At 48.8% G+C, this 26714-nt stretch overlaps 1 protein-coding gene across 1 annotated transcript in view; it reads right to left on the bottom strand.

The window, feature by feature from the left end:
• The window catches only part of LOC138489289 (zinc finger protein 271-like), a 69542-nt gene extending 43267 nt beyond the window's left edge, over positions 1–26275 (bottom strand). Inside the window, exon 1 of the mRNA XM_069616990.1 lies at positions 26027–26275. Coding sequence (XP_069473091.1) covers positions 26027–26050 — 24 coding nt within the window. The 5' untranslated portion in view covers positions 26051–26275. The remainder of the gene's footprint in view (positions 1–26026) is intronic.
• Positions 26276–26714: the final 439 nt, after the last annotated feature.

The following is a 26714-nucleotide window of genomic DNA, read 5'->3' as shown; positions in this document are numbered from 1 at the left end:
CATTCTTGTTTGGATGACAAGATAAATAGATTGTTTTATGATCCATAAACACAATTGCCTCTCAGTCTATCTGGGAGCATCTTTGTTCGATTTCCGACAAGGCTCTGCTCGCATAATCAATGGACATAATAGGCGCAATCTCCCTCTGGTTAGTTCTTTTTGTGTGAGTGCCATTCATAACGCAAGCAGGTTTGCATCACCAAGGAGTTCTGAGAGCCAAGCCGGGTCAAAAAATACCATAGTGGCTTTGGCTAAAGGCGTCTATTTTGATTTGGAGAAAAGCATTTTCTTCTAAAGTAGTCGCAAGTTGAGACCTCTTTCGTAAGTTTCCATAAAGGCTCAGACACAGTCGGTAGGTTCTTGGTTATACCCGTGCAAAATGTAACCATCACAAGGAAGCGCTTCATCTCAGATGGATTTTGCGAGGCTATACGGCATGAATCTCATCTATTTAGCGTGGATCTGTAGACAGGTCTTCAGCTTGGAATACTTATCCAAACAATTCCAATTTGACTTTTAGGAACTCACATTTCTACCTAATGAGAGTCAAACCCTGTTCCTGTAGCATTGTCAGCACCTTCCCTAGCCAATCTAGGCACTCAGCTTCTGTGGACGCATAAAACAAAACATCACCACTGATATTCAGTATATCTGGAAGACCAGCTAACACACTTCAAATGGTGTGCTGGAAAACCTCTGCAGTGGACGATATCCCAAAAGAAGTCTTTTATATCTCTAGAGTACTGTATCGGTCCTGAAAGTGGTTATGTATGGAGACTCAAAACAGTAGATAATATCATGCATTGGGATCTAATTTCGAAATAATTGAGGCTCCTTGTACGTCCGCAACTTCATCATCAATCGTTGGGAGTCAAACATCTTGCACGTTTGATCACCTTATTAGGAGAAAGCATGCCCACACATATCAGCACTTATTCAGCATGTTTAAGTTGGCCGCAATTAATATTGGGTGACACGCAAGGGCTGGGCCAGTCACCTTCTCACCTATGTCTGCCTCAAACAGTTTCTTCAATACTTTTCTCCACTTTGTCCCTGATGGGGAATGGCAATCGCCTGTGTTTAAGGCCACTGGTTGTACAGTGTTGTCGATGTTCAACAACAATGTTTATTTCAGTAAGTATATCCCATAAAAGTGCATACAACACGACTCTCAATTAAAATCTTGCACAGGAATTAAAATCATTATACAATTTCAGACAAAGCACTAAGGGCCCGATTCATAGAATCCAGCGGAGAAAAGGTGCAAGTGCTGCGTGCCGAGAAGGAGAGTGCGCCACGCGTGCACCAGCCGTGGCGCAAAGAAACAATTGTGCGGCACGCGTATCCATGGATCTCCCAAGGCATCACTAGCCGTGGCGCAAGGAACATCAAGCAGCCCCAGTAATGCCCCCAACATGCCCCCACGTGCAGTAAAAGCAAGAAAAAAGCCAAACTCAGCGCAAGCCTCCGCGCCATCCCTGGACCGGGCTGTAAGTTCCCCAACCAAATTGCGTGAAAACTGAATGCGGACGGGGTACTTGCTGAGTTTCCACGCAATTTGAATGGGGTGCAGACAGGGTACGTGCTGAGTTTCCTCACGATTTGACTGGGGTGCGGACAGAGAACGCGCTGAGTTTCCACACAATTTGGCTGGGGTGTGGATGGGGTACGTGCTGAGTTTCCTCACGATTTGACTGGGGTGCGGACGGAGAACGCGCTGAGTTTCCACGCAATTTGGCTGGGGTGTGGATGGGGTACACGCTGAGTTTCCATACAATTTGACTGGGGTACGGACGGAGTACGTGCTGAGTTTCCACACGATTTGACTGGGGTGCAGACGGGGTACGCGCTGAGTTTCCACGCAAATGACTGGGGTGTGGACAGGGTACACACTGAGTTTCCACAGGATTTGGCTGGGGTATGGATGGGGTACGCGCAGAGTTTCCACGCAATTTGACTGTGGTGCAGACGGGGTACGCGCTGAGTTTCCACGTGATTTGGCCGGGGTGCGGACGTAGTACGTGCTGAATTTCCACGTGATTTGTCTGGGGTGCATATGGGGTACGCACTGAGTTTCCATGCAATTTGACTCGGGTGCAGACGGGAAATGCACCGAGTTACCACGTGATTTGGCTGGGGTGCGGACGAGGTATGCAGTAAGTTTCCATGTGATTTTAGTGGGGTGCAGACTGGGTACGGGCTGAGTTTATACAAGATTTGGCTGGCGTGCATATGGGGTACACGCTGAGTTTCCACGTGATTTGGCTGGGGAGCAGACGGGGCACGTGCTGAATTCTGGCTGTAGAGCAGGCATCAAAATTGCAGGGCATGTGGGCAGCAGGCACACACAGTGGGCAGGCAGCAGCAGATGGCTCGTAAGAGGCAGCTTGGGGCAGTTGGAGGCAGGTAAATTGGCTTGTAGGCAGGAGTGTGGGTCTTCCGTGTTACTTGCGTGGCAGGCGGAAACAGAGTGACTCCGCACGTGCGGAAAGCGCGTGTCAGCGTGTAATCAGATCAAAGGGCCTAAGCATGTAAGTTACGTGACATGCGCTGAACATTGGGCGTGGCGTTCAGGATCAGGATAAAGTAGTGTGTAGGAGACCATCACATGCTTGCGCGAGTTATAGTGGACGGATGGGTGGACTTCGTTTCCACGCGATCTCTTCATTACTGCGACTGTGCAAGCCTCTTGTTTTGGTGGGGGATTGCCTCAGCGCACACACGCGTGTCCTTTTGAGGCTGACAGTGAGTTGCGCATGCATTTTGCATTCTTTGGGTGCCCATGTGTGTCGCGTAACCCCTTATTTAACATAACAGTAGCTTACGTGTCCTTCGCGTACGTATTGTTTTTGTTGCTGGGAGCCACAGCATACTGCGTTACATTTTTCCTTTACACATGGACCACTGTGGGGTGGGGTACACATATTTTTCTTTTTTGAGATGCCCGTGCGTTACGCTGCCCATTTATTTAACCCTAGGGGTTACATTGAGGCTTGCTGGGGCACACTGGTACGTTTAACATCACGTACACTGCCCCCTCACTCAAATTACCCAGAAAAATTGATAGCTGCACCTCTCATTGCACTAATCCATCAGTGCCATGACTGGGAGGGCAACACTTGGGAAGGGAGGCAAAGGTGGACGAGGTGGCCAAGGTGCCATGCAGGGAGAGCAATGCCCTCCACCCAACAGGGACAGGGAGATGCAGCTGATGCTGACGTCCCCAGCACCCGGGGTCATGGACCAGCATTGCCATCAGCTGTCCACACCAGGCAGGGTGAGGATGCTGCAGGGGCACCTGCAGCAACCACCACCCAGGCTCAGGGTCACCCAGCCAGCCCTGTAGTGATCCCGGCCCAGACCCACAGAGACCCAGGGGCAGATGTCCGTGTCTCCAAGGGCAAGAGACGTGTGGACAAAGGTCCGGGCACCAGCACCCAGGGTCCTGGGGCAGCAATGCCATTTTGTGTCCACACCAGGCAGGGTGAGGAAGCTGCAGTGGCAGCTGCAGCAACTACCATCCAGGCTCAGGGTCACCCAGCCAGGCCTGTAGTGGTCCCGCCCCAGACCCACAGAGACCAAGGGGCGGATGTCTGTGTCTCCAAGTGCAAGAGACGTGTGGATAAAGGTCCAGGCACCAGCGCCCAGGGTCCTGGAGCTGCAATGCCATTTGCTGTCCACACCAGGCAGGGTGAGGAAGCTGCAGGGGCAGCTGCAGCAACTACCACCCAGGCTCAGGGTCACCCAGCCAGGCCTGTAGTGGTCCCGGCCCAGGCCCACAGAGACCCAGGGGCGGATGTCCTTGTCTCCAAGGGCAGGAGAAGTGCGGACAAAGGTCGAGCCACCAGCACCCAGGTACAGATGCCTGCAAGACTACCTACAGTTACAGCATCAATGGGTAATGCCACAGCCCAGTCCACCAGTGCTCCAGCCCCTACTGACCCAAGTGGTCCCAGTCACTCAGGGTCTGCACGACCTTGCAAGAAGGCAAAGCATGCAGTAGGCGAACAGGCTCAGTCCCAAGGCACAGCACAGGAGACCCACACGTTGAGGAAGAGGAGCTTTAGTGATGAGGAACTCCGGATCCTCGCTGACTACGTGCGGGAACACGAACATGACATGCTTGTGCAGGCACGGAGCACACATACGCTTGCCCAGCATATGGCCCACTGGCAGTGTTTTGCCGATCGTATCAACGCCTTGGGCAGTGAGAGGCACACAGCTTCTGAGGCAGTGAAGCATTGGAATGACCTCTGGCGCTGAGCCAAAGATAAGCTAGGTGCCAACTACGCCTCTACTCTGGTGACTTGAGGTGGACTAGCAGTGGAGGAGGAAGTACTCACTGCACATGAAGAGATCATTAGTGATATGATTGTTGTGGAGCAGATCCAAGGCGTGGTAGACCTGCCAATTTATGACGGAATGTCTGGCGAGTGGTGATGCGTGTGTGTCCAGGACATGTATATGTTGCTTGGATAAAGTGTAATGATTGTCTGGCAGTTCTGCCTGCATTTACATGACTACCATGGGTGAACCATGTTATGGTGGACTGACACATGCTTGTTGTCCTGCAGACTGCATACGCACGATGTACGGCACACTGTGACAAACCCCATCACCACACCTGCTCACTCCTTCCAGGTCACTCTCTGTCCTGCCTCTCTTGGCCCTCTTCCTGCTCCAACCTGCGATGGCAGATAGCCTGTGACAATCTTCCACTCCACACTCGCCTTCTCTCCGCACATCTCTGACGTTTCTGAGAGGTCACCCTGCCAGCTGCACCTCCTCAGGGGTATTCTTCCTTTCCTCTCCTTCCCCCAGCAGCTCACTGTCTCCAGAGGTCTGGTAATACCTATGGTGGGGCACTGCAACAGCCTCTATCAAGATTTCTGTGCTTCCACTCTTCCCTCTGTAACTCATCCAGACCTGGACTGTGGGAACTGTTCTTTTGTCTTGGGGCCAGGTATTGTGTCTCCCTAGGACTGTGATGATGGCACTGGCTCCCAGTGGCTACGACTGTTCATTTCCAATCCCTGTGCATTTTCCACAGGGCCTTGTGGGTCCAGGTGTCGCAGTTCCTTCAACTCCATCTTCCAAATTTGCTTCCTTCTCATGGGGCCTCATTACGACCCAGGCGGTAAGTTACCGCCTGGGTCGTACCTTTACCACCATGGCGTAAACTACGTTTACGCCATGGTGGTTGGCAGACTTACCGCCCCATTCCGAGGTTGGCGGGGCGGTAAGTCCCCAATCCCCATTTACCCTTCCCCATTCCCATTTTTGCCCCATAGGGCATAATGGGAGTGGGGAAGGCGTTAATTACGCCACCGTAAATTACGGTGGCGTAATTAACAACAAGGTCCCTTAGCGCCATGCAGTTTAACACCTGCTAAAAGCAGGTGTTAAATCCTCCATGGCGCTAAGGGACCTCGGAATCAGGCGGTAAGGGTCGGCGCTGTTTACGCTGCCGTAAACCCCTTACCCCCTGGGTCCTAATGAGGCCCATGGTCTTTGATCATCCCTTTCCTACTCCCTCAGGGTCAGTTACTTCTCATAGCAATAAGTTGGTGGTTAATGTCTATCTTTGGCTGGGGCCTCCCTTCTGGTACAGCCTCCCTGCCTCAATGGAACTGGAGGTGAACCTTCTCCGGGTCTGGAGGCACTTCTGATCTTTTCTCGTGTGTTGTGCTTTCTCTCCTTCTCTCCCCTGCTGGTGTCCTGGATGACTGAGAGAATGCACTAGTCACCTGCCCATACTCTGATCTCTGACACGGGCCTCTGGGCCACCAGTTGAACCCATGCACTGCCTCCATGCCATCCCCCACACTCGGTGGCTGTTTACTGTGTCCCCACAACCCTCTACCAGCAATTAACACCTGATGTCTGCACTTACACTTCCACTAGCCCGACGCATTTTCATTGCTGATTATGTAGTTGTATTTTATTAGTATTCCATTCCCATGTGCTGCACTGTCCACTCCCACTTCCAACCCCAGGTCTCACCTTCACTGTGCCTATTCACTCGATTGATGTCAATGTGACCTGGGCTCATGGGATGGGTGTGTAAAGCATCACTCGATTTCACCACCCTTGCATTGTAGCACCTTGTGACACGTGTGTATTGAGTTTGTGAATTACATGACATGTCACATCCATTGTACATGGTTCTGAGACAGTAGTCAGCAAGTTCCATCTCATGCAGTTTAACAGTTCAGGCATGGCTATGCTATGTGGCATATGTGTATTTGCATCAGTGAAGTTAGCGAATGAACTATGCCAGTCAGGTGCTCGTGTGTGAAGCAGGTGCTATGCATCATGCCCTACATGTTGTATTTAGCCCTTCCACACACGCCCATGGCTGCTTTCATGCTACCCTTCACTTGCATTGACAGTGCGTACGTGCGGGAGTCTGTGACATGGCAGGTTAATGTGTTGCATGACGACATTGTGATGCCTATGTGTGTGGGCTATGATATTTACATGGCTCGTCATGTATTTTTCTGTCCATGTGCAGGTGATGAGGCACTGGATGCACAGGAGGAGGTGGAGGAGGAGGAACAGGATACTGAGCCACAACCAACCACCAGTGGAGGACGTGGTGTGGTAGTCCATTAAGATCCACTGGTGCTACAGGCCAGCGTGGCCCTGACTCAGTCTGAGTCCCCCTCTGAGGAAATCTTTGGCTCTGGTGGTGAAACAGATATGGATACCTCTGTGCTGTCGCAGGTGAGTGCATCGACTGTGGGTGCTGTTGAATCCCAAATGTCTGAAAGGGGGGGACAACCCCTCACAGGGCCAGTCAGTGTTGGTACGTCCATCTGTGGTGGTTACGGCTGCAGAGTCACGCTCCACAGTATTGACTCCTGGTCCTGGGCCAGCTGCTCAAGGGAGGGATGCAGTCCTGCAGCCACAGACAGCATCATCATATCAAGGGCCAGGTTCCTTTGGCCCAGGCAGGCGTGGGGTCCGCCCACACATTGGCCGTGTGTTAGCTGGCGATACTGTGTTGGAGCAGTCCATGTATGTTGTTGCACAAAAACAGGCTGCTTCATATGAGATGTTGGCTCCGGGCATGGATAGGGTGGCCAGTTCCATGATACCCCCATCAAGACAGGTGGAGCACCAGCAGCAGGCATTGAGGTCCACATGCTGCTCACGCAGGCTGAACATGGAGGCCAGCACCAGGAGCCGGTGGGCAGAACTGAGGGCTCTGCGTGCATCCATGGCTGCAGAGGGTCAGGCCCACAGGGAGGCCCTGAGGTTAGAGTATAGGTCCATCAGAAATACACTGGCTGCACTCGAGGCAGCCCACAGTAGAAGGTGCAACAGTTGACTTGTACCATCACAGAGGAACCGCGTGCATCCTGTGAGGTGTTGCATGGGGACCTCCAAGCCATCATGTTGCAGTTCGGGCTGGACTGCCCCTTTTGGGGTTTTAGGGGTGGGGCCAAGCCTGATTTGCATATGGTCTTCCCCCCTCTGTAATGGCTTGGCAGGCAAAGAACGGTGGTCTGGAGGGTTGCCCAGAGCATTGCCAATAGTTAAGATTCATTCTAAACCTTCCAGCCATCACCTCTTTGTTTTTGCTTTGTCACCCTGAGTGGGACGGGTACACCCAGACGTGGGTCCCGTGCCTGCTGGGCCTAGAGACCCAAGCTACTCCTCACTGATGAGCCCCAACAAGGGCGAAACATGTTTGGGGATGCGTGTGGTCTCGTGCAGATGGGATGTGCCCTAGCAGTTCGGGCTGGACTGCCCCTTTTGGGGTGGGGCCAAGCCTGATTTGCATATGGCCTTTCCCCCTCTGTAATGGCTTGGCAGGTGAAGAACAGTGGTCTGGAGGGTTGCCCAGAGCATTGCCAGTGGTTAAGATTCATTCTAAACCTTCCAGCCATCACTTCTTTGTTTTTGCTTTGTCACCCCGAGTGGGACGGTTATGCCCAGACTTGGGTCCCGTGCCTGCTGGGCCTAGAGACCCAAGCTACTCCTCACTGATGAGCCCCAACAAGGGCGAAACATGTTTGGGGATGCTTGTGGTCTCGTGCAGAGGGGATGTGGCCTAGCAGTTCGGGCTGGACTGCCCCTTTTGGGGTGGGGCCAAGCCTGATTTGCATAGGGTCTTTCCCCCTCTGTAATGGCTTGGCAGGCGAAGAACAGTGGTCTGGAGGGTTGCCCAGAGCATTGGGAGTGGTTAAGATTCATTCTAAACCTTCCAGCCATCACCTCTTTCTTTTTGCATATGCAAGCATCTCAGTCCTGCATGGCCACTGCCATAGAGGACCAGACCAGGGCTATACACGGTGATCTGCCCTTACCACTTCCACATTCTGATGCTACACCAGAGGGTGGCGGCAGCAGCGACAGGTCTCCCGATCCATGCTAGCAATGCGGCCCATCAACCCATGGAGGTTTTTTGTTTCTTATCAACATCCACACATGTGGGTGTTGACGTGCACACTGTACCTCCTCCCTCCTGGGTGGTCCCTCCCCTCCGCCCCTCCCAGATCCCCATGGACATTTTTGATTTTTTTTAAACTTGTTTTTTGTCTATTGTGCATTTATGTGACAGTGTGTTGCTTTGTGTGGCAGCCGAGGGCATCCACTGTAGATTCCAGCTGGACCCATGCAGGCTTGTCTCGTGTTGGTACCCTCCTTGTTTGTGCCTTGGGATCCAGACACAAATGCCACTCCAGCTTCCCCTTTTCATGGGCTTGCAAGGAGTCCAACGTGTAAAAGTAACTTACACAGAGGCATTAGGCTTCCATTATATCTGTGAGCAGTCTCAGGTCTGACCAGTGTATACACCCCTAGTGGGATTCATGATTGTTTGTCCAGTGCACGGTTAGCATCCTTTTTTTTTGGACATTGAGATCCATCCTTTTTTCTTGTTCCATCTTCGTGTATTGGCTTGACTATCTCCATTATTGTTAGCCTTCCTGCTGTATGTGTTTCCCTGCCCCCTTTGGTTAGCAGTGCCACACGAATATACAAGGGTGCCATGTGCAAGTCACGACACATTGAGGCACATGTGCAATTATGAATGGTCACTGTCGGACAGATTCACTCTTGGGTCCTGTGTTTCTGGTATGTTGTACTGGGCAATTGATGTTCCTGTGTAGATTATTATATTGATGAGTGACAGTGAGTTATTTCTGAACTTGTTCCGTTGATCGTTGCACACTTTGTGACAGTAGTGTTAGGTGTTGGCCATTTCTTTGTCTCTTTTGACATTACATGCCATGGCATGGTGTGTCAAGCAGGTGACATGAAGTGTGGGAGGGTTTAGGTAACATACCGGCATTTAGATGTGTACTTTGCCATGGTGTTAGTGGCATACTCCATCTTCCGTGTGTTCCTTTTGTGCACACCACATTGAGATACTTTTAGCACTAAGGGATGCACACAATGTAGCACTTCCAAGGACACATTCTCAGGGTGTTATGGTTGCGACAGATGATTGTCCCTTTGTCATCATCGATTGTCACCTGGAATGTGCCAGGGCTGTGTGCACTCTGCAGGGGTTGGATTTTAGGAGAAAAATTGTGCCATAAACTGGGTACGGGCAGCCTCACCACTTGCCCTTTCCCTCCTATGCGCAGCTGCTGTGCATGTGATTGGGGATGTGGGGGCACCACCATGTCCACCGGTATGCCACGCCATGTTGCAACATTGTGCGGAACACATGCTGCCACAATGATCCTGCACACTACTGGTGGTGCATATAGTAGCTCACCACCAGAGTGGTCAAGGGAGCGGAAGCGTGACTGTAGCACTCCGAATGTGCGTCTCCACTATGGCCCTAGTTGCAATATGGGCTGCGTTGTATCTTACCTGGGGTGGTGTGTGGGGTTCCGTATTGGCGTCATGATGTAGGTGCTCAGAGGGTAGGCACTGTCCCCTGTGGAGGTGAGATGGGTTGTCAGTGGTGTGGTTTTGTCTGTGTGAGACATGCATGCATTTGCAGGGCAATTTGTACTCACCAATGAGCCATGTGTTGCCATGCCTACCAGCTTCCAGGGCCCGGTATAGGGGTGACATTCTGAATATGAAACTATCATGTGTGGACCCTGGATAATTGGCATATACAGAAGTAATGATTCCCTTGTCATCACATACAACCTGCACCTTGATGGAATGCCAGTGCTTGCGATTGCGATAGATGTGCTCTGTGGCCCTAGGTGGACGTAGGGCAACATGGGTGCAATCGATGGCACCAAGCACTTTAGCGAAGTGTGCCCCCCGTAAAAGTCCTGAACCACGGCCTGCCTTTCTGCGAGGGTTTTGGGCATGTATATGTGCCTGCGGACTGAGGGGCATGCAGTCATGATTGCCAACACCTGGTGTAGGCAGCGTGACTGCGTGGCCTGTGAAATGCCCCAGACTATGGCAGTTGTCAGCTGAAATGACCCAGTGGCCAAGAAATGCAGTACATTGAGCACCTTTTCCAAGGGGCTCAGTGCTTGGGAGCACAGGGTGGGTGATGTGAGGTCATCTTCCCACTCTGTGACCAGGTCTAACATGATATGAGATGGAAACCTATACCTGCCATAGATCTGGTCATCAGGCATCCCAAAAAGGCTGGTCGTGGGTAAAAAAATGCATGCCCTGGCTATCCTCCTCCTCCTGCGGTGTCCCATGATCACTGCTGCGAAAAATGGTACATTCATCGTAGCTGTGTAAGCGCATTGGCTTTTCGCATGCCCTTTTTATGAATTTTTTGTGTGTGACACTTACGCAAGCTTTCGCGTGGCAGACATGTTTCCAGATTAGCTTGTTTGTTTTCCGCCCTGTTCGATTCATGAATACATGTTGTTAGCGTGCGTGTGGGCGTTGCGAGTATTTTACTGTGGTAGTTATCACATAACGCCCACATTTACGCTTGTTGCTCCCCATTCCTGGCGTTCCGCCCCCTTTTTAGATGATGCGCAAGAAGGTATGCACCTTCACTGGGCGTCTCGCCCAAGGCGTTTGTGGTGTTGCATTGACGTCTTTGACCCGTGTAGATTTGGCGCAAGTCACGGGTAAGCCCTGCGCATTGTGTTCCATGAATTGGCGAACGGGCGATTGCGCGCCTTTTGCACGCAAGCGCCCCTTTTTCTGTCAATTTAATTCTATGAATCGGGCCCTAAATCTTTAGTCACCATATGATTTGACGTTAAGCATCATTAAATAAAAGGACATAAATAGCTTTGCACAATTTACATCAAAACAGGCAGATAAATAAACTTTAAAATAGGCCGTTCAGTATTTTATTCCTGACGTTAGATGTACATGGCAAACATTTGTGAGGGCCCTGCTGTTATCTCAGTGTTGGCACATAAAAGGAAAATGAGGGCAAGGTCACATTCGAGCAATCCTTCACACTTCAAAATTGGGACTATGTACTGTTTCCTAGGTGTTAAATAAACAGGACATAACAAAAAATGACATACAGTCTCCAGGGACATAAGGCAAATTGGGCAAAGACTCTCCTCAATACCACTTTTATGCCAGATTTCATAAGTCGTATTCAAATTTAGACCATTAAAATATGTTCGGGTCATTAAAAATCATTGATTTTAAGTATGTGGAAAAGGTTAAATAAAGAGACATGCCAATCGAGACGGATAACATTTCAATATGTCTCCTAGTATGTGCTGTCATTGTACATAAGATCTATCTGTTGAATGTTGATTAAGTAATACACTTTTCACGGCCATCATTTGCCTTTCCCCATAAGGAGACACAAGATTTCTGGAGATTCTTCTCGAACGGTTTGCTAGAGCCCTCTCCAGCGCTCTCATCCATGGGATCTTAAGGGCCGGGTCACTGGTGCAAACACTGCTTTTGATAGTAGTGCTGCTGGGTTATTACAAACCAAGGCATCTTCAATGAATGGCAAATTCAATCCCCTGTGATCGGCATAAATAGGAGCAGACTCAGGGGGACCTAAAAGTCTTTTGCAAAATGAGTTTTCTATTCCTTGTGGTTCTTTCTTGTTGCCAAACCCTAAAACACCACTACTACTGCCACACAGCACAAGTGCTTTAGGCTTGGCTACGTACATTCTAAGGTTGGGCATTATAATTACAGGAACATTTAAACATTGTACCACTGGCTTATCTCATCTTTACTGATGATTTTGGTAACACCACTCTATGATTCTCTGTTACGCGAGGAGTACCGTAGGCATGAATTTTGGCAGGTATTCTTCTTAATATATATATATATTAATGGTTTGGCACTCATACTCCAGCGCTTGAATGCGGATATTCCAAAAATTTGAGGGTGAGTGAGTCCCGGTCTTATCATAAGCAGATGACTGTGTGGTTTTGCAAAAGCGGAAAGATGCAGGAAAACTCTATCCTCTGGACCAGAGTATTATCGTAAAACGAGAAACTGAAGAGATATCCAGAGAGCAAAACACTATTATTTACAAAAGTATCAAATTATTTTATTTATCATGATACAAAAATTTAAACAAGTCAATTAATGGCATTCTACTTTGTAGAGCATCAATAAATCACGTAACACAACAGCATAGATGAACAAATAACTGTGACTAAAATACATCCATCTCAACAAACATTCATAGTGCAGCATCCAAACCATATATCATACACTGTGTGGTTTTGGCCAGAACCCCAGATTCCTGCAGAGACTAATTGATGCCAACACTGACTTCATGTTGTCTTTGAACCTCAAAGTGAACGTGTCGTCTATTTGTAGCGGCAAGGTGATGTGTTGTAGTGCCTAGAGGGTTGTTTAAACTGCATAGGCGTGGGAAGTGGTGGTGCCTGGGCAGTGTGGCTAGTTGTGTGTTACTGCAGAAGGTTGAGGGGTGGCAATGCATGGTAACCAGGTATAATGTATTGAATGTGGAGTACTGAGTATTGACAGTGTGCGGCAGGGGGACAGTGGGTAGCTTAGAGCCTGGGCAGAACACTGTATACCTTTAAAAAATAAATACCCAAGAGACAGCCAGTCCCAGATTGTGCCGTTGTAGGGTTAAAATATGTGTGATATCACAATTGTGCTTCCTTTAGACACAGAAACAGGAACATACTCAGAAAAAACAATGGTCATCAAAGGTTAAAGCATGCCACTAAAGCCATCAGGACAGCACTAGGAAGGCAGACCCGGTTTGGAACTAACCCCCTGACTAGCCAGTACCTAGAAACAAATGCTCTGAAAATACTCAACTATATCACTGCCCACTCCTCTTGCATGCCCACCAACAGCCACTGGCACTGCACGCTGCAGAAGACACTATGGTAGAGCTGGAAAGGCCTCATTGGGTCCCGGCCTTACCCTCTGACATGGGCCTTTCCTCAACTCACCCTAAGGGCTTCTAGCCTGTAGGCAGATCCAGGTGAAGGGTCACTACTGGTCTGTTATTGACATAGTTTAGTTGCTATTAAAAAAACTGTTGTTTACATTTTGTGTCATCATGATACAAATGCACTGCTGGTTGCTATGAGCTTGTTATTTCATCTTTAGTCAGTAGCTGCCTGTTATTGAATTCTTAAGGCTGCTGCCGGCCACAAGCTTTGCTCTGCTAGTCGTGACCTGACTAGACCCTGCGCTAGATACTGAACTTCCTGAGCAATGCGCCTTTAGATCTTCCCACTTCCCCTCATTGGTCTCGCTCTACCATTGAGTTGGGCGTTACATATACAGCCCTGCATCGTCCCTCCCATTGTTCCTACCCACCTCCTACCCCATTCCAATCCTTTAACCCACTGACAAAGTGCACTCTGTCCATTTACACCACCTTTACTGCATCTGCACCCCGCTTCTCTCATTAGAAGCTTCCCCTTCACCCCCTCTAACCGCCTCTACCCACCCCCAACTAATATTACCCTGCACCTATGGAATGCTCAATTACTCTGCAAAATAAATTAATTACTCTTTTATAACATGTTTGACAGTGGAGACCAGTTTCTAAGCATAAGGCTGGGATTCAAAACGTTTTTGCTCTGCGTTGTTTTGCTTCCAAGAGAAATGCGTGCCCCTGAGCTATGCTCCCTGCACAAAACATACCTGTTCTTCACTTTCTATTTTAACTCCTTCCATCCCATGTCCCTGCCATGGCAATCCCTGAGACATGGATCACCCACCATGGCACTACCTCACTTGTGCCTCATTAGTGAAGCGAGGTGGGGAATAAGTCTCATGATCAACAAGGCTTGCCCATCCACCTCTCTTCTCCCTGACTTCCTCTCCTCTTCCTTCGATCACATTCCTCTTCAGCCCCATACTATCCGCCTCGTCTACTGCATATTCATATGACCTTCACCTGACCTGCACCGGAGTCTTGCCTACCCCTCCCTCCCATTAAAGCTCCTCTCATCTTTTTGGGTGTTTGCAACCTCCCAACCATCGCCAATGCCCATTGATTTGAGCTCGACTTACTCCCATCTGACCACATCCTGGTCGCCCTTCACCAATAGCACATCCACAGTCAGGGCATCTCTCTGGACCTGGTCTTCATCTCATCATCTCTCTACGCTACTCCCTGCAACATTGATATCTCCCTGCGGGGGCCACTGCCATCTCTTTTTCTGTCCCTCCTCCACTCACCCTATTCCCCCTTTACTAAATACAAATTAAAACGTGACTCTAAGGTTGTTTATCTACCCAAGGTCAGGACCTAACTCTTAGCCCACTACGCACTCCACTGAGCAAACACTCAAGGATTTTAACTCTGCACACGCCTCACCCTTAGAGCTTACTATCCACTTCTTGCTCCTTCTAGGGGCCTGGAATCAACAAGGTCCAGGTGCTACACCAATGCCATCTCCTCTTTCTGCTCAGATGAGTTTAACTACAGAATCACCCAACTGGAGATCAATAGACTCTTTAATCTCCTGCAATCTGGGTTTCTGCAACAGCCACTAAATGGAACCAGCTCGCACTTACATCTCCATCCGTGGGACCAGCTCCCACTTACATTTCCAGCCATGGGGCCAGCACCCAACTACATCTCCATCCATTGGACAAGCTCCCACTTACATTTCCATCCATGGGACCAGCTCGCAACTACATCTGCATCCATTGGACAAGCTCCCACTTACATTTCCATCCATGGGACCAGCTCCCACTTACATCTCCATCCATGGGACCAGCTCCCACTTACATCTCCATCCATGGGACCAGCTCCCACTTAGATCTCCATCCATGGGACAAGGTCCCACTTACATCTCCATCCATGGAACCAGCTCCCACTGACATCTCTATCCATGGAGCAAGCACTCACTTACATGTCCATCCATGCAGCCAGCTCCCACATACATCTCTATCCATGGGACCAGCTTCTACTTACATCTCCATCCATGGTACCAGCGCCCACTTACATCTCCATCCACGGGACCAGCTCCCACCTACATCTCCATCCACGGGACCAGCTCCCACTCACATCTACATCCATGGAGCCAGCTCCCACATACATCTCCATCCACGGAGCCAGCTCCCATTTACATCTGCATCCATGGAGCCAGCTCCCACTAACATCTTCATCCATGGAGCCAGTTCCCACCCACATCTCCATCCATGGGACCAGCTCCCACTTACATCTGCATCCATGGAACCAGCTCCCACTTACATCTCCATCCATGGAACCAGATCCCACTTAGATCTCTATCCATGGAGCCAGCGCCCACTTACATGTCCATCCATGGAGCCAGCTCCCACTTACATCTCTATCCATGGGACCGCTCCCACTTACATCTCCATCCATGGGACCAGCTCCCACCTACATCTACATCCATGGAACCAGCGCGCGCGTACATCTCCATCCATGGGACCATCTCCCACTTACATCTACATCCATGGAACCAGCTGCCACATACATCTCCATATTTCTCACAACTGCTCACTATTCCAAAATCTCCTTGATTCTAATACCCTGATCTCTGTGCTGCCTTTGACACTATCAGCCATCATACCCTCCTACACACACCTCTAACATGGTAATGCGCTCACTGCCCATCAGTGGATCTCTTCAGACCTAATGGACTGGTCCTTCCACATCATCCCTCTCTTAGTGGGTGTGACACAGGTACCTGGTATTTGCTCACTTCTCTTTACACTGTACACCTCCTCCCTCCACAAACCAATCTCTTCTTTTCACTTCTCAAACCAGGTCTCCTACTCACCAATAACACCCAAACCTTCCTCCCTTTCGCATCGTTCACCTCTGAGCGACGCATTCCTATATATAAAACTGTCTCACTGCCACCTGTCACTGGATGGCACTCCAGTACCGAATGCTCAAGTGATATAAAACCAGATGTCTCACAGCTTGCATCCCTTCAACAACCCCAATATCTTTTCTCTCCAAACTCCTCACCACAGGCCTCGAAGCTCACCACCTTGGGCTCCTCTTTGAGAATGAGCCAAAGTTTCAATAATGCATTACCTCTACAGTGGTGGCTGCCAGGATGAACCCACTGAACAAATGCCAAATCCAACCCCACCTGACCTATCACTCTAATAAAACCTTAATTCCCACTCTTGTTCTCAGGCCATTTGATGACTGATTTAGCCTCTCTCTAGGACTTCCTCACTACTATGTTGCCTCTCATCAGGATACTAAACGTTTGGACTCGCACTATTAAAACTTTGCATGTACCTTTCCTACTGCTACCCACAACCTTCCTGCAGGATGGCTCTGATACCCACCGCGCTCATACAGGATGGCTCTGCTACCCACCACCTTCATGCAGGATGGCTCTGCTAGACACGGCCTTCATGATGGATGGCTCTGCTACCCACCACCTTCATGCAGGATGGCTCTGCTACCCACTGCTTTCATACAGGATGGCACTGCTACCCACCACCTTCATGCAGGATGACTCTGCTAGCCACCACCTTCATGAAGGATGGCTCTGCTACCCACCACCTTCATGCAGGATGGCTCTGCTACCCACTGCTTTCATAAAGGATGGCTCTGCTAGCCACCACCTTCATGAAGGATGGCTCTGCTACCCACCACCTTCATGTAGGATGGCTCTGCTACCCACCACCTTCATGCAGGATGGCTCTGCTACCCACTGCTTTCATACAGGATGGCACTGCTACCCACCACCTTCATGCAGGATGGCTCTGCTACCCACCACCTTCATGTAGGATGGCTCTGCTACCCACCACGTTCATGCATAATGGCTCCCTGTCACTCTGTGCGAGATATTTGCATTGTTAGGTGCATGTTTGCTAGATCCACCTTCGTTGCTGCTGGCAGGACGACAACCAGAGAACAAACACTATCTTGGAGGATTGAGGGTTGCAGCATCGCCGGCAGTCACATGGTAGACAAAGTGATGCGCACAAAGGTCAGCTGACCTGTGCCAATGTAAGCACGCTCAGCGCGCCAATAAAGTTAGTTACACTGCGAACGCAGACGTGTGTGGACGTGTCTTTCTTTGGCATTTCGCGTCCTGCCCTAGACGCCCCTTCAGAAGACAGGACACTACAGGGGTGATTTTTTGTGGTTAATGGTAATATGAAAACAGCAGCGCCCCCGTATTTGGGGAGCAGCCTAGTATTTGAAGGCATACATGGTGATCGTGGTTGCCCTGCAGGAAAGCCAGCATTACACGGAAAATACATTGTTCGTATGGAGGCTTTGAGGGGGACGCAGATTGGCTCTGCCCGCCTGGGAAGTGCTGGGGTTCTGAGACACCTTGTAAGTCACCAGAGCACCAGGCTGCAGGCTCTGCACATGTGCTTGGATGTTCCATTATTTGTTAATTATTAGTGTCTTTGCCTACTGTACTAAATGTGATGGTTTATCAGCACTGGCAACCAGTGGCCCACACGCAATATTAAGCATTGGCTTTGTGCTCACAGAAGGAGCAGATCATTGGTTGTTAACCAGATCGCATACCATTCCCGGAAGTAAGGACATTTTCAAAGACAAAATGGTGTGTATGTTTTCTAAAAAAATAATGAAATTGCCATATATAAATATTTTAAAAAAGCAGTTCAACATATTAATTTATTATGCTCAATTCCAGTAAATATTGTAGCATTATTAAAACCTAGAATAACCAGATCTATTATTTTCTGATATTAGATGTATGAAATATATTCTGATGGCTGTTCTTAATTATAATGATAGCAACCTGATGTATTTTAATAATATATAGATGATTTCTCTTTTCTAAATCAATCATAAACAGATATACTTTGATGGATTGCAATTAATTGTGTATATATGTTGCCATTTTTCTTTTTGTAATCTGTGTGAGGTTTGATGCAAACCAAAACACACACAAAAATATTTTCTGATATGAGAATTTCACTAAGATGCACAGTCCTGTACACTCCCATTGTACTGTAAATACCCATCTTAGAATGGGTAATGGGACAAATAGCACTGAGGGATCCTCGCCATTTTACTTAAAAATAAATAGCATTCGAGAACATATGAATGACTACCGAGGTTTAGCTTTGAAAAGTATATCTAGGATATAAGGGTTGCATACTTGAGCCGCTAACCACATGCCGTACCGCCATGTGTCAGAAGCGGCTGTCTACTGGCAGTGCAGCTTGACGCCAGAGGTGTGATGCCTGTAGGGTCCCTTATTCCAACACAACCGTAGTCGGCTTGTTTGGCTTGGTGGCCGCGTTGTTGTTCATCTGTTTTCTACAGCACTGTTGCTGGGTCTTCCCAGGGCTAACCAAGGCCATGCCGGGCTCCCGTGGTTCACTGCTGGTTGCTGGTGGTCGCTTGTTGGCTCTCTGAAGCTGGTTCCTGTTTTTTCTCCTGCTCCTCTCCCACAACCTCAACTTTGGACTGTGACAGGCTACGGCTCATGGGGGTTAGCGATCTGTGCTCAGAGCTCATGGAAGCTGCTGGGAGAGAGGTAAATTATGGTGGGGGTGCAGCGAGGTGATACGCTGACACATTTATACATTGCCTTGTAGGGGGCATGGAGGCAGGGGGGCATTGTTATTTTTACCTTAAGCAGGCCTCTGTTTCAGCCCCCATCACTGTGTGGGCATTGGTGGGGAGTCCAGTTTCGGACCAGAGTATTCGGACCTGTGTGGATTTGTGACTATAAAAAATGCCTTTTACTAGAGTGCATGCTTTAAATAAGTTGTCCAAACCTGCTTTTGAGATATCACCACAGTCTAATTCCCTAAGTTTAGGGGTAAGAAAGGGTTCCACGTTTCTTTGATGCCTGGTCCTCCTTTTGAGTCCCCAGCCCTTTTGTGAGTAGAAGTCGGCTGCCGAAGTCCTAGCACTGAGTGCCCGGAGGAGACAACGACTTCAGGGCAAGATGGGTCAATTGTTCGATAATTAGGATGATGATGATGCTGACCCAGGTTCAAATTGGGGTATTGCCGCTATTGGTACAGAGCTGGTGAAGCAGGCACCAGCTAATCAGGCTGCCCATCTGTGTCACACTGGGGAAACGTCAACGGGAAATGGAGCTGGCAGTTCGGATAGTTCAGTGTCCTCTTTGAGTTTGGCAATGCAGTCTCCTATGAAATTGACGGAGGACGTGATATCGGAAGCTTTGGTGCAGTCCTCCTTGGTTAAGAGGAGGCTGGATGATGAATTAGCTATTACAGGGAGATGGCAGCGTATTAAGGAATCTCAATGCATGTACAAATGTTGTGGAATTCGGCTCCTGGTTTGCCTCATTGGATACAAGTGTCCTTTGGGTACATTTTCTAAGGGTGGAAAAGTCCTGTCAAATGGACCAGACTTATGACAACCGGATCTAAATTAAACCTCTGACCTGGAAACACTTATCAGGGAAACTGTTGAAACCGTGGTCTATTAGGCAGTACAAGCTTGCCCTGTCCTCAGAACAGTGGTAGACCGTTCCCATGGTGTTATTTCATCATCTTTAAAGATTGCCGAGTCTGCGGCTAGCTCTAACAGTATACCTTACTCTTCACTCTCAAAGAATATTTGCATCAGAAAGTCCCAAATGCCAAATATTGCTGACCCGACCCTAAAAGGGTTTATTATGGACCCGAGGAACATTATACTTATCAACGTTGAGAAGCCTAGGGACCCCGAGTCAAGGGAGGTGCTCAGAAATAAAGTCCTAGCTTGGCATCATCAAAGAGTGAGCGAAAGGTGTATCAGAACATAGGACATGAGAGTCCTCCGTAGGGTGCACATTAATAATTGGGGTTATATGGGCACTACAGATTGCATTGTTATAGGATGCGGTCGAAGTAACGTATCATTGATTTAGAGCCGATGTTAACACCTGGGTAACATGTCACCCATACCAAGCTGAGAATTATTTTGAACGGATATCCTGTTTCATTTGTAGAAATCATGGATCTTCTTTCTGGGTTTTAACATTTGGTTGTTTGATGTATTTTATGTTATGTGTTATTGTATGTTTTGTCAGCACACTGAGCCCTATGGGCGTGTTGTGCTTATAGAAGAAATAAAAACAAATACATAAGGCACAATGGACTTGTTCATTTATTTATTTATTTATTCAGATTTGTAGAGCGCATGTCAGCCCGGGGGCATCGTGGCGCTTGTTACAGACATATCTTGGTTACAAAAAATACAATACAAATAAAGCAATATTAACAAGGAGTACATTATTTACAGTGGGAAATGGTATTTGTACAGTAGCAAAGCAGTATATTTACATGGATTCGCAGGGGTCACATTATTGTGCAAGGAAAGAGGTCTTCCGTTTCCTACAAAAGATCGGGAGGGAGTTTTCCGCTCTAATGTCTGCAGGGAGAGCGTTCCAGGTCTTGGCGGCAATGTAGGGGAAGCTTAGGCCACCAGCTTTGGTTTTTTTGATGCGTGGGATGCAGAGTAGGTTGGTGTATTGCGTCCTGGTTGGATGGGTGGAGGAGGGTCTGGAGATGGTCTCTGATAGATAGGACCGGGCGGAGAGAGAGAGGCATTTGTGGGTGAGGGTGAGGATTTTGAGTGTGATCCGTTCTTTAACCGGGAGCCATTGGGCTGAATGTCTAGCATGGGAGATATGCTCTCTTTTTGGGATGCTGAGAGCAGCCCGGAGCGCATTTTTCTGTGTGACTTGGAGTCTGTTTAGGTTTTTTGCTGATGTACCCGCTAGGAGGGCATTGCAATAGTCCAGTTTGGCTCCAATGGTTGCTCTGGCTATGGAGAGGCAGTTGGGTTTGGAGAGGTAAGGCTTGATGGCGTTTATGAGTTTAGTGGTATGGGCGGATGAGGAGGTGATAGCGCTGACTTGTCTGTTCATAGATAGAGAGGAGTCTATGTATACTCCCAGAGTTTTTACCGCTGTTGAGACGGGGATGATGGAGTTGTCAATGGAGAAGTTAGCGTACAGTATGTGCAGTTTGTCTAGGGTGCTCTGTTGACCCAATATCATGATTTCTGTCTTGTCTCCATTTAGGCAGAGGCCGTTTACTGCCATCCAAGCCTGGATGATGGCGTAGATCGAGTGGAGTGCCTTTGCATCGTCGTGGTATGAACCTGAGAGGGCTAGAAGTACTTGTGTGTCGTCTGCGTAGTTCGTGTATGTGATGCCGTAGGAGTGAAGTTTGTCAAAAAGTGGTTTAGTGAACAGGTTGTAGAGTGTGGATGCCATGCAGGACCCTTGAGGGACTCCGCAGTGGATTGTCATGGGAGTGGCGTTGGCGATGTCCGAGAAGACTTTCATGGCTCTACCCTCTAGGATGGAGATGACCCATAGAGCTGATTCTTTAGAGAAGTTGGCAGAGTGTGTGAGGTGTGAGGTGAGGGTCTTGTGATCGACTAGATCAAAAGCGGCCGAGAGGTCTAGGAGGAGCAAGAGAGCTGGCTTGCTCTTTTCGATGATTTGGGTGATCTGATTTTTTAGGTCCACCAGGGCTGTTTCTGTGCCATGTCCTTTCCGGAAGCCCGATTGCCTAGTTCCAAGGATGGAGTGGGTTTCCAGAAAGTGCTGGATTTGGCAATGTGCGGCTTTGTCCAGTAATTTCAGGAGGAATGGCACTGTGGTTATTGGTCTGTAGTTGTTGGGTTGTAGGGGGTCGAGGATAGGTTTTTTTAGGAGGGGCCGGACCCAAGCCTCTTTGAGGCTAGCATAGATAATGCCTATTTTAAAAGACGCATTGATGAAAGCCGTAAAGAGCGGTGCAAAGCAATCTGCGCAGTCTTTGACGGGTTTTGGTGGGCAGATATCGCCTTTGCAGGGGGAGGGTTTCAGATTTTTTAGTAGATTGATAGCTTCTGTTTCAGTGACGTCCCTGAAGGAGAAGTCAGGTATGGTGGGCTTGGACGGGGAGGGTGAGGCGTTAGAAGGTTTGGTACTTGTCTGTTTAGGTAGTGCTTTGCAATGGTCTTTGATTTTCTTTTGGAGAAGGTCAATTTTGTGTAGCATAGCCGTTTGAATGCTGGCACATCACGCTTCATCTTTGATTATTTCATCTGGGGTATTGGGGGGGGAGATGAGCTTGTTGAAGATGGCGAAGATCTCTTTAGTGTGCGATTTGGCATTAGAGATTTGTGCGTTGAATGTGTTGGCTTTAGCAGCAGTTATGGCTGTTTTGTATTGCTTGGAGATTAAGTTGAACTCATTTTTGGTGCTGTTTCAAGGGTTGGATTGCCAGCTTTTTAGAGCTGCTCTTTTGTGGGATCACATTGAGTGCAGTTCTTCAGTGAACCAGGAGTTGGTGTGTAGTGATTTATTTTCTTTTTTCCATTCGAGTGGTGCTATTTCATTGATAGCTTTAGTGACGACATCTTTGTAGATGTCTGCCAGAATATTGGGGTTGTTTGTGAAGGGGGGTGCTAGTTTGGGGGTGTTGAGGTAGGGGCGCAGGTTGTCCTCTTTAAGTTGTTTAGAGCTTCTAACTTGTGCAGCAATAGCAGGGGTCAGAGTTTTGTGATTTTTGGTGATAGGGATTGAGAATTCGATGCAGTTGTAGACGGTCCATGGCAATGATGAGATCGAGGTGATAGTGGAGAGACAATTATGGTCTGCGACCCAGTCTAGAATACGGCCTTTGGCGTGAGTGGGAGTTTCTACTTTTTGAGTGAAGCCTAGGTCATTAAGTTTTTTGGAGAGGGCGACTGCAGATTTGTCTTTAGCATCATTAAATCCCAGGTTGAGGTCTCCTAGGAGAATGGTTTTAGTGGAGCTCTTGATGTTATTGCTGAGGATGTGGATGATGCTTTCCTGAGAGTCAGGGGTGGTGCCTGGGGGGCGATATAGTAGGTGAATGTTGATGGTGCTGTTGGGTGACAGTGTGAGTTTGGTCGATAAGAGGTCATAGTTGTTGGTCGACGAGTGGCTAACAAATCGGAGCTGAACATTCTCCTTGTAGATGAAGGCTACTCCGCCTCCTATTCGTTCAGGTCTGTCTTGTCTGAGTATGGTGAAGCCAGGTGGTAGTGCAAGTGCGACGGCCAGGCCTGATGCTTCATGTAACCATGTTTCTGTGATGGCTAGTAGGTCAATGTTGTTATTAGTTATGAGGTCATGAATATCAGATGCGTGAGCTGGGAGGGATCGAACATTGAGGAGGGCACATTTGATGTGAGGTATGATTGTGGAGTTGAGGGTGGTAGATGTGACTGATGTGTTATGTGTGGTTACAATGTGGGGTGTGGTTAGGTTAGTGTGTGGTTGTTTGTGGGTGAGAGGGTGTTCAATGTGAGGGATGTGTTTGGAGAGGATACGGGAGCTCAGTCTGTAGTTTCTGAGTTCAATGGGTGGGGGTTGTGTGCTGAATATTGTGGTCTGTGTGCGAGCTCTGAGTCTATCCAGTCTGTACATTCTAGCGGTGCAGGGTGCAGGGGGTGTGTTAGCGCGATGTGAATGAGTTTGTGAGGTATCCGGGGCAGCGGGTTGTATTGGATTGGGGGGTGGGCTGTGTGGCAGGAGTGCAAATTGAGGGCGGATTGATGTGTACGGTTGGTGAGCAGTGAGTGTAGCAAGGAGAGTGAGCAGTGTGGTGGTGGTGGAGGCGAGTTTGCAGATGGCTATGGGCATGATTGTGTGCTAGGTGGGGCACAGGAAGATAGCAGGTGGTCAATAAGCGACCATAAGGCACAACAAAAATGCAGGGTGGTCAATAAGCGACCATAAGGCACAACAAAAATGCAGGATGGTCAATAAGCGACCATAAGGCACAACTAGATTTCAGGGTGGTCAATGAGCGAACATGGGGCACTAGCCGTTGCAATTGCAGTAGGCGGGTCACCTAGATTTGAATATTCACAATGAGGGCTTAATTGGCAATTTTCAAACAGATGCACGAAAGCAGTAGGCCACCTAGATTCGAATATTCACAATGAGGGCTTAATTGGCATTTTTCAAACAGATGCATGAGAACACTAGGCCACCTAGATTGGCATATTTCGGGCAGTTGTCATTGTTCGTCTATATACGTGCGTCACACAGTGATTAGATGCAGCCAGAGGTGTTGAGCAGCATGGGGGTATACTTAGCAGGTCAATTAGTTCAGAGCTGATTCTAAGTAGGTAAACAATGCCGTTTAGCAGTTTGGTGGCAGCAAGTACGTAGTAGGTGAATATGTAGCGTGACTCCCCCAGGAGATGAAGGGCAACCCCAGCGGGGTGGTGGGTATACAAGTAAGGTAATGATGGATGTCGGGAATGGCGCAGGAATCCCGGGATATAGGATAAGCACTGAAAGCAGTCAGAGAGCGTTAGGATGTAAGGTAGTCTCCAGTGGAATGGAGTAGGTCTGAGCTTCGTACTTCTAGATTGGTAGGTAGCAGGAGAGATCAGATTAGTTGTATGCAGGCGAGCAGGGGTTCAGGCCCTTGGCACTGTCAGCACTGGACAGACACAGGACAGTTGCTGGCCTTACCCTCAGGGCCTTTCCAGGAAGGGCCGGCTCTCGCCTCCCGGTGCCTATAGGTGGGGAAGTAGGTTGGTCCAGCCAATCATCCGACGCCTCTGGTCGGGTGAGGAAGTGCAGGGTGAGGGGAGGCTTCACAAGTGTCCTTTAATGGCGCACGTAAGTATCTATGAGCTCCTGCTCGGAACGTTTTCGAGTGTCCGAGCCGTCGATATTGAGCTTTAGTAGACGAAGCCTTTCGGGGGCTGACTTGGTGCACATTTCATTTTTCACAACGCTCACCTACTCATTTAGTTTTTTTTCTTACAATGAGCCATATACTCTCATTCAGATGGCCTCAGAGTTTGGCTTTCATCACAGCTGCCTGTAACATCTGCTACTCTGTTGGGGTCGTCATCCTTCTCCTCATGTTCCTTCTCCCATGTGAAGAGGGCCTTGCTGTGTTTGGGAGATGCACAGAACTTTAGAAGAGGATAGGCCGGGGCTCAGGCTATTCATGTATGTGCATTTGGGGATCTGTACATGCACAGAAATCCTCTGAGTACGTTACACTTAATATGATAGAGAATACACAAATAGTGAATAAATCACAATTCTGTTGGACGCTTAGATTTTGGTTTTATTGGGAATGTTAAACCTACTTCTGTAGACCCCTAGGCAGGTACCAGGTACATGTGGGCCCTGGAGCGACATATGTGAGCCTCACAACCAGCAGAGAAACGTGGCATGTGCGGTGCCCAGCACAACACCCCACCCATCTCCTTGGTGCTGCCCTGCAGAATGCCTGGGGGAGTGGTTGCCAGAAAGTGCATTTATTGTCATTATTAAAGGCAATATCAGAGGCTGGGAGACAGCGTTTTTTCTTCCTGGAGACTCGCCTGAGTTGCAGGAGACTATGGTGCCATCATCTCTCCCTACTAATCCCCAACTTCACCTTCCTTTACTGGGGATTGTAAGTAAGTATAAATAATGTACATGCTGTACTGGCAATCCATAATGTCCCATGCCCAGGTTTTCCACTTGTATTTTTCCACATCTGCCACCTCCATCATTTCCTGCTCACTATTCGCTACCATTGTAAAGTCCCCTGTTAGGCCATTGGTCCACTCACCAACCTATTAACTCATGCACGGTGTTTCTGATAGGAGCACTCAGCTTTCTTTTCAATACAAAAAATTATACGTGCAGCACACCTGGCCCAGTTGGTAGCAATGACTCCTGTCCCCAAATAAATAACCCACGAGGCTCCTCACCTCATCTTGCTCTTGGCCAGCCATTCCTCTCCAGTGATCTGGGATGGCCTCCTCTCCTCCCTTGATCTTGGGTGGATTTCTCTCTAGAGATCCCGAAGCGGTTATTCTGCAGTGATCTTGGGTGCACTTCTCTTCAGTGATTTTAGGAGGATTTCTCCCTAGTGATCCTCAATGGATTACTCTGCAGTAACCTGTTGCAGTATTTTAGCACCACTAAGGAAGAGGTGAACGTCCTGGGAGACTGGGAGGGAGATGGGGAGGGTCCCAGGACTGCACTGAGGCTGCGCAAAGCAGGAGATACTAAACACCGAGAACCAGAGACACTAATCACAAGCACAGGAGACACTACTCTGCTGAGCGTGCGCAGAGACTGTCACTAATGTAGTTCTTCCAAGTGTGTATTAATTGGCTTCTGGAGCACTACACGCCCCCGTGGTCCCCCAGGAAGCACTTTGAGAAAGAGTTAGAGTAATCTCATTGGCCGGATATCAAAATGTCCCATGTAAAGGCTGGCTATTGGTCAGCTCATACTGGGAAAATGTGTCTAGTGTCTGCCATCTCTCCTAAATGCCATCTTCAATGCGCTGGAACATCAGGGAACAGTCTTGGAATTAGCACCCTCTCCCCCCAATTAATGGGATCTGCCAATCCCAAGAATTCTTATTAGACTGATGCCTGGTTCACTTAA

Source organism: Ambystoma mexicanum, chromosome 9, assembly GCF_040938575.1.
Source record: "Ambystoma mexicanum isolate Mex_15411 chromosome 9, UKY_AmexF1_1, whole genome shotgun sequence".
NCBI lineage: Eukaryota > Metazoa > Chordata > Amphibia > Caudata > Ambystomatidae > Ambystoma > Ambystoma mexicanum.
This window is presented reverse-complemented; position numbering and strand designations above follow the sequence as displayed.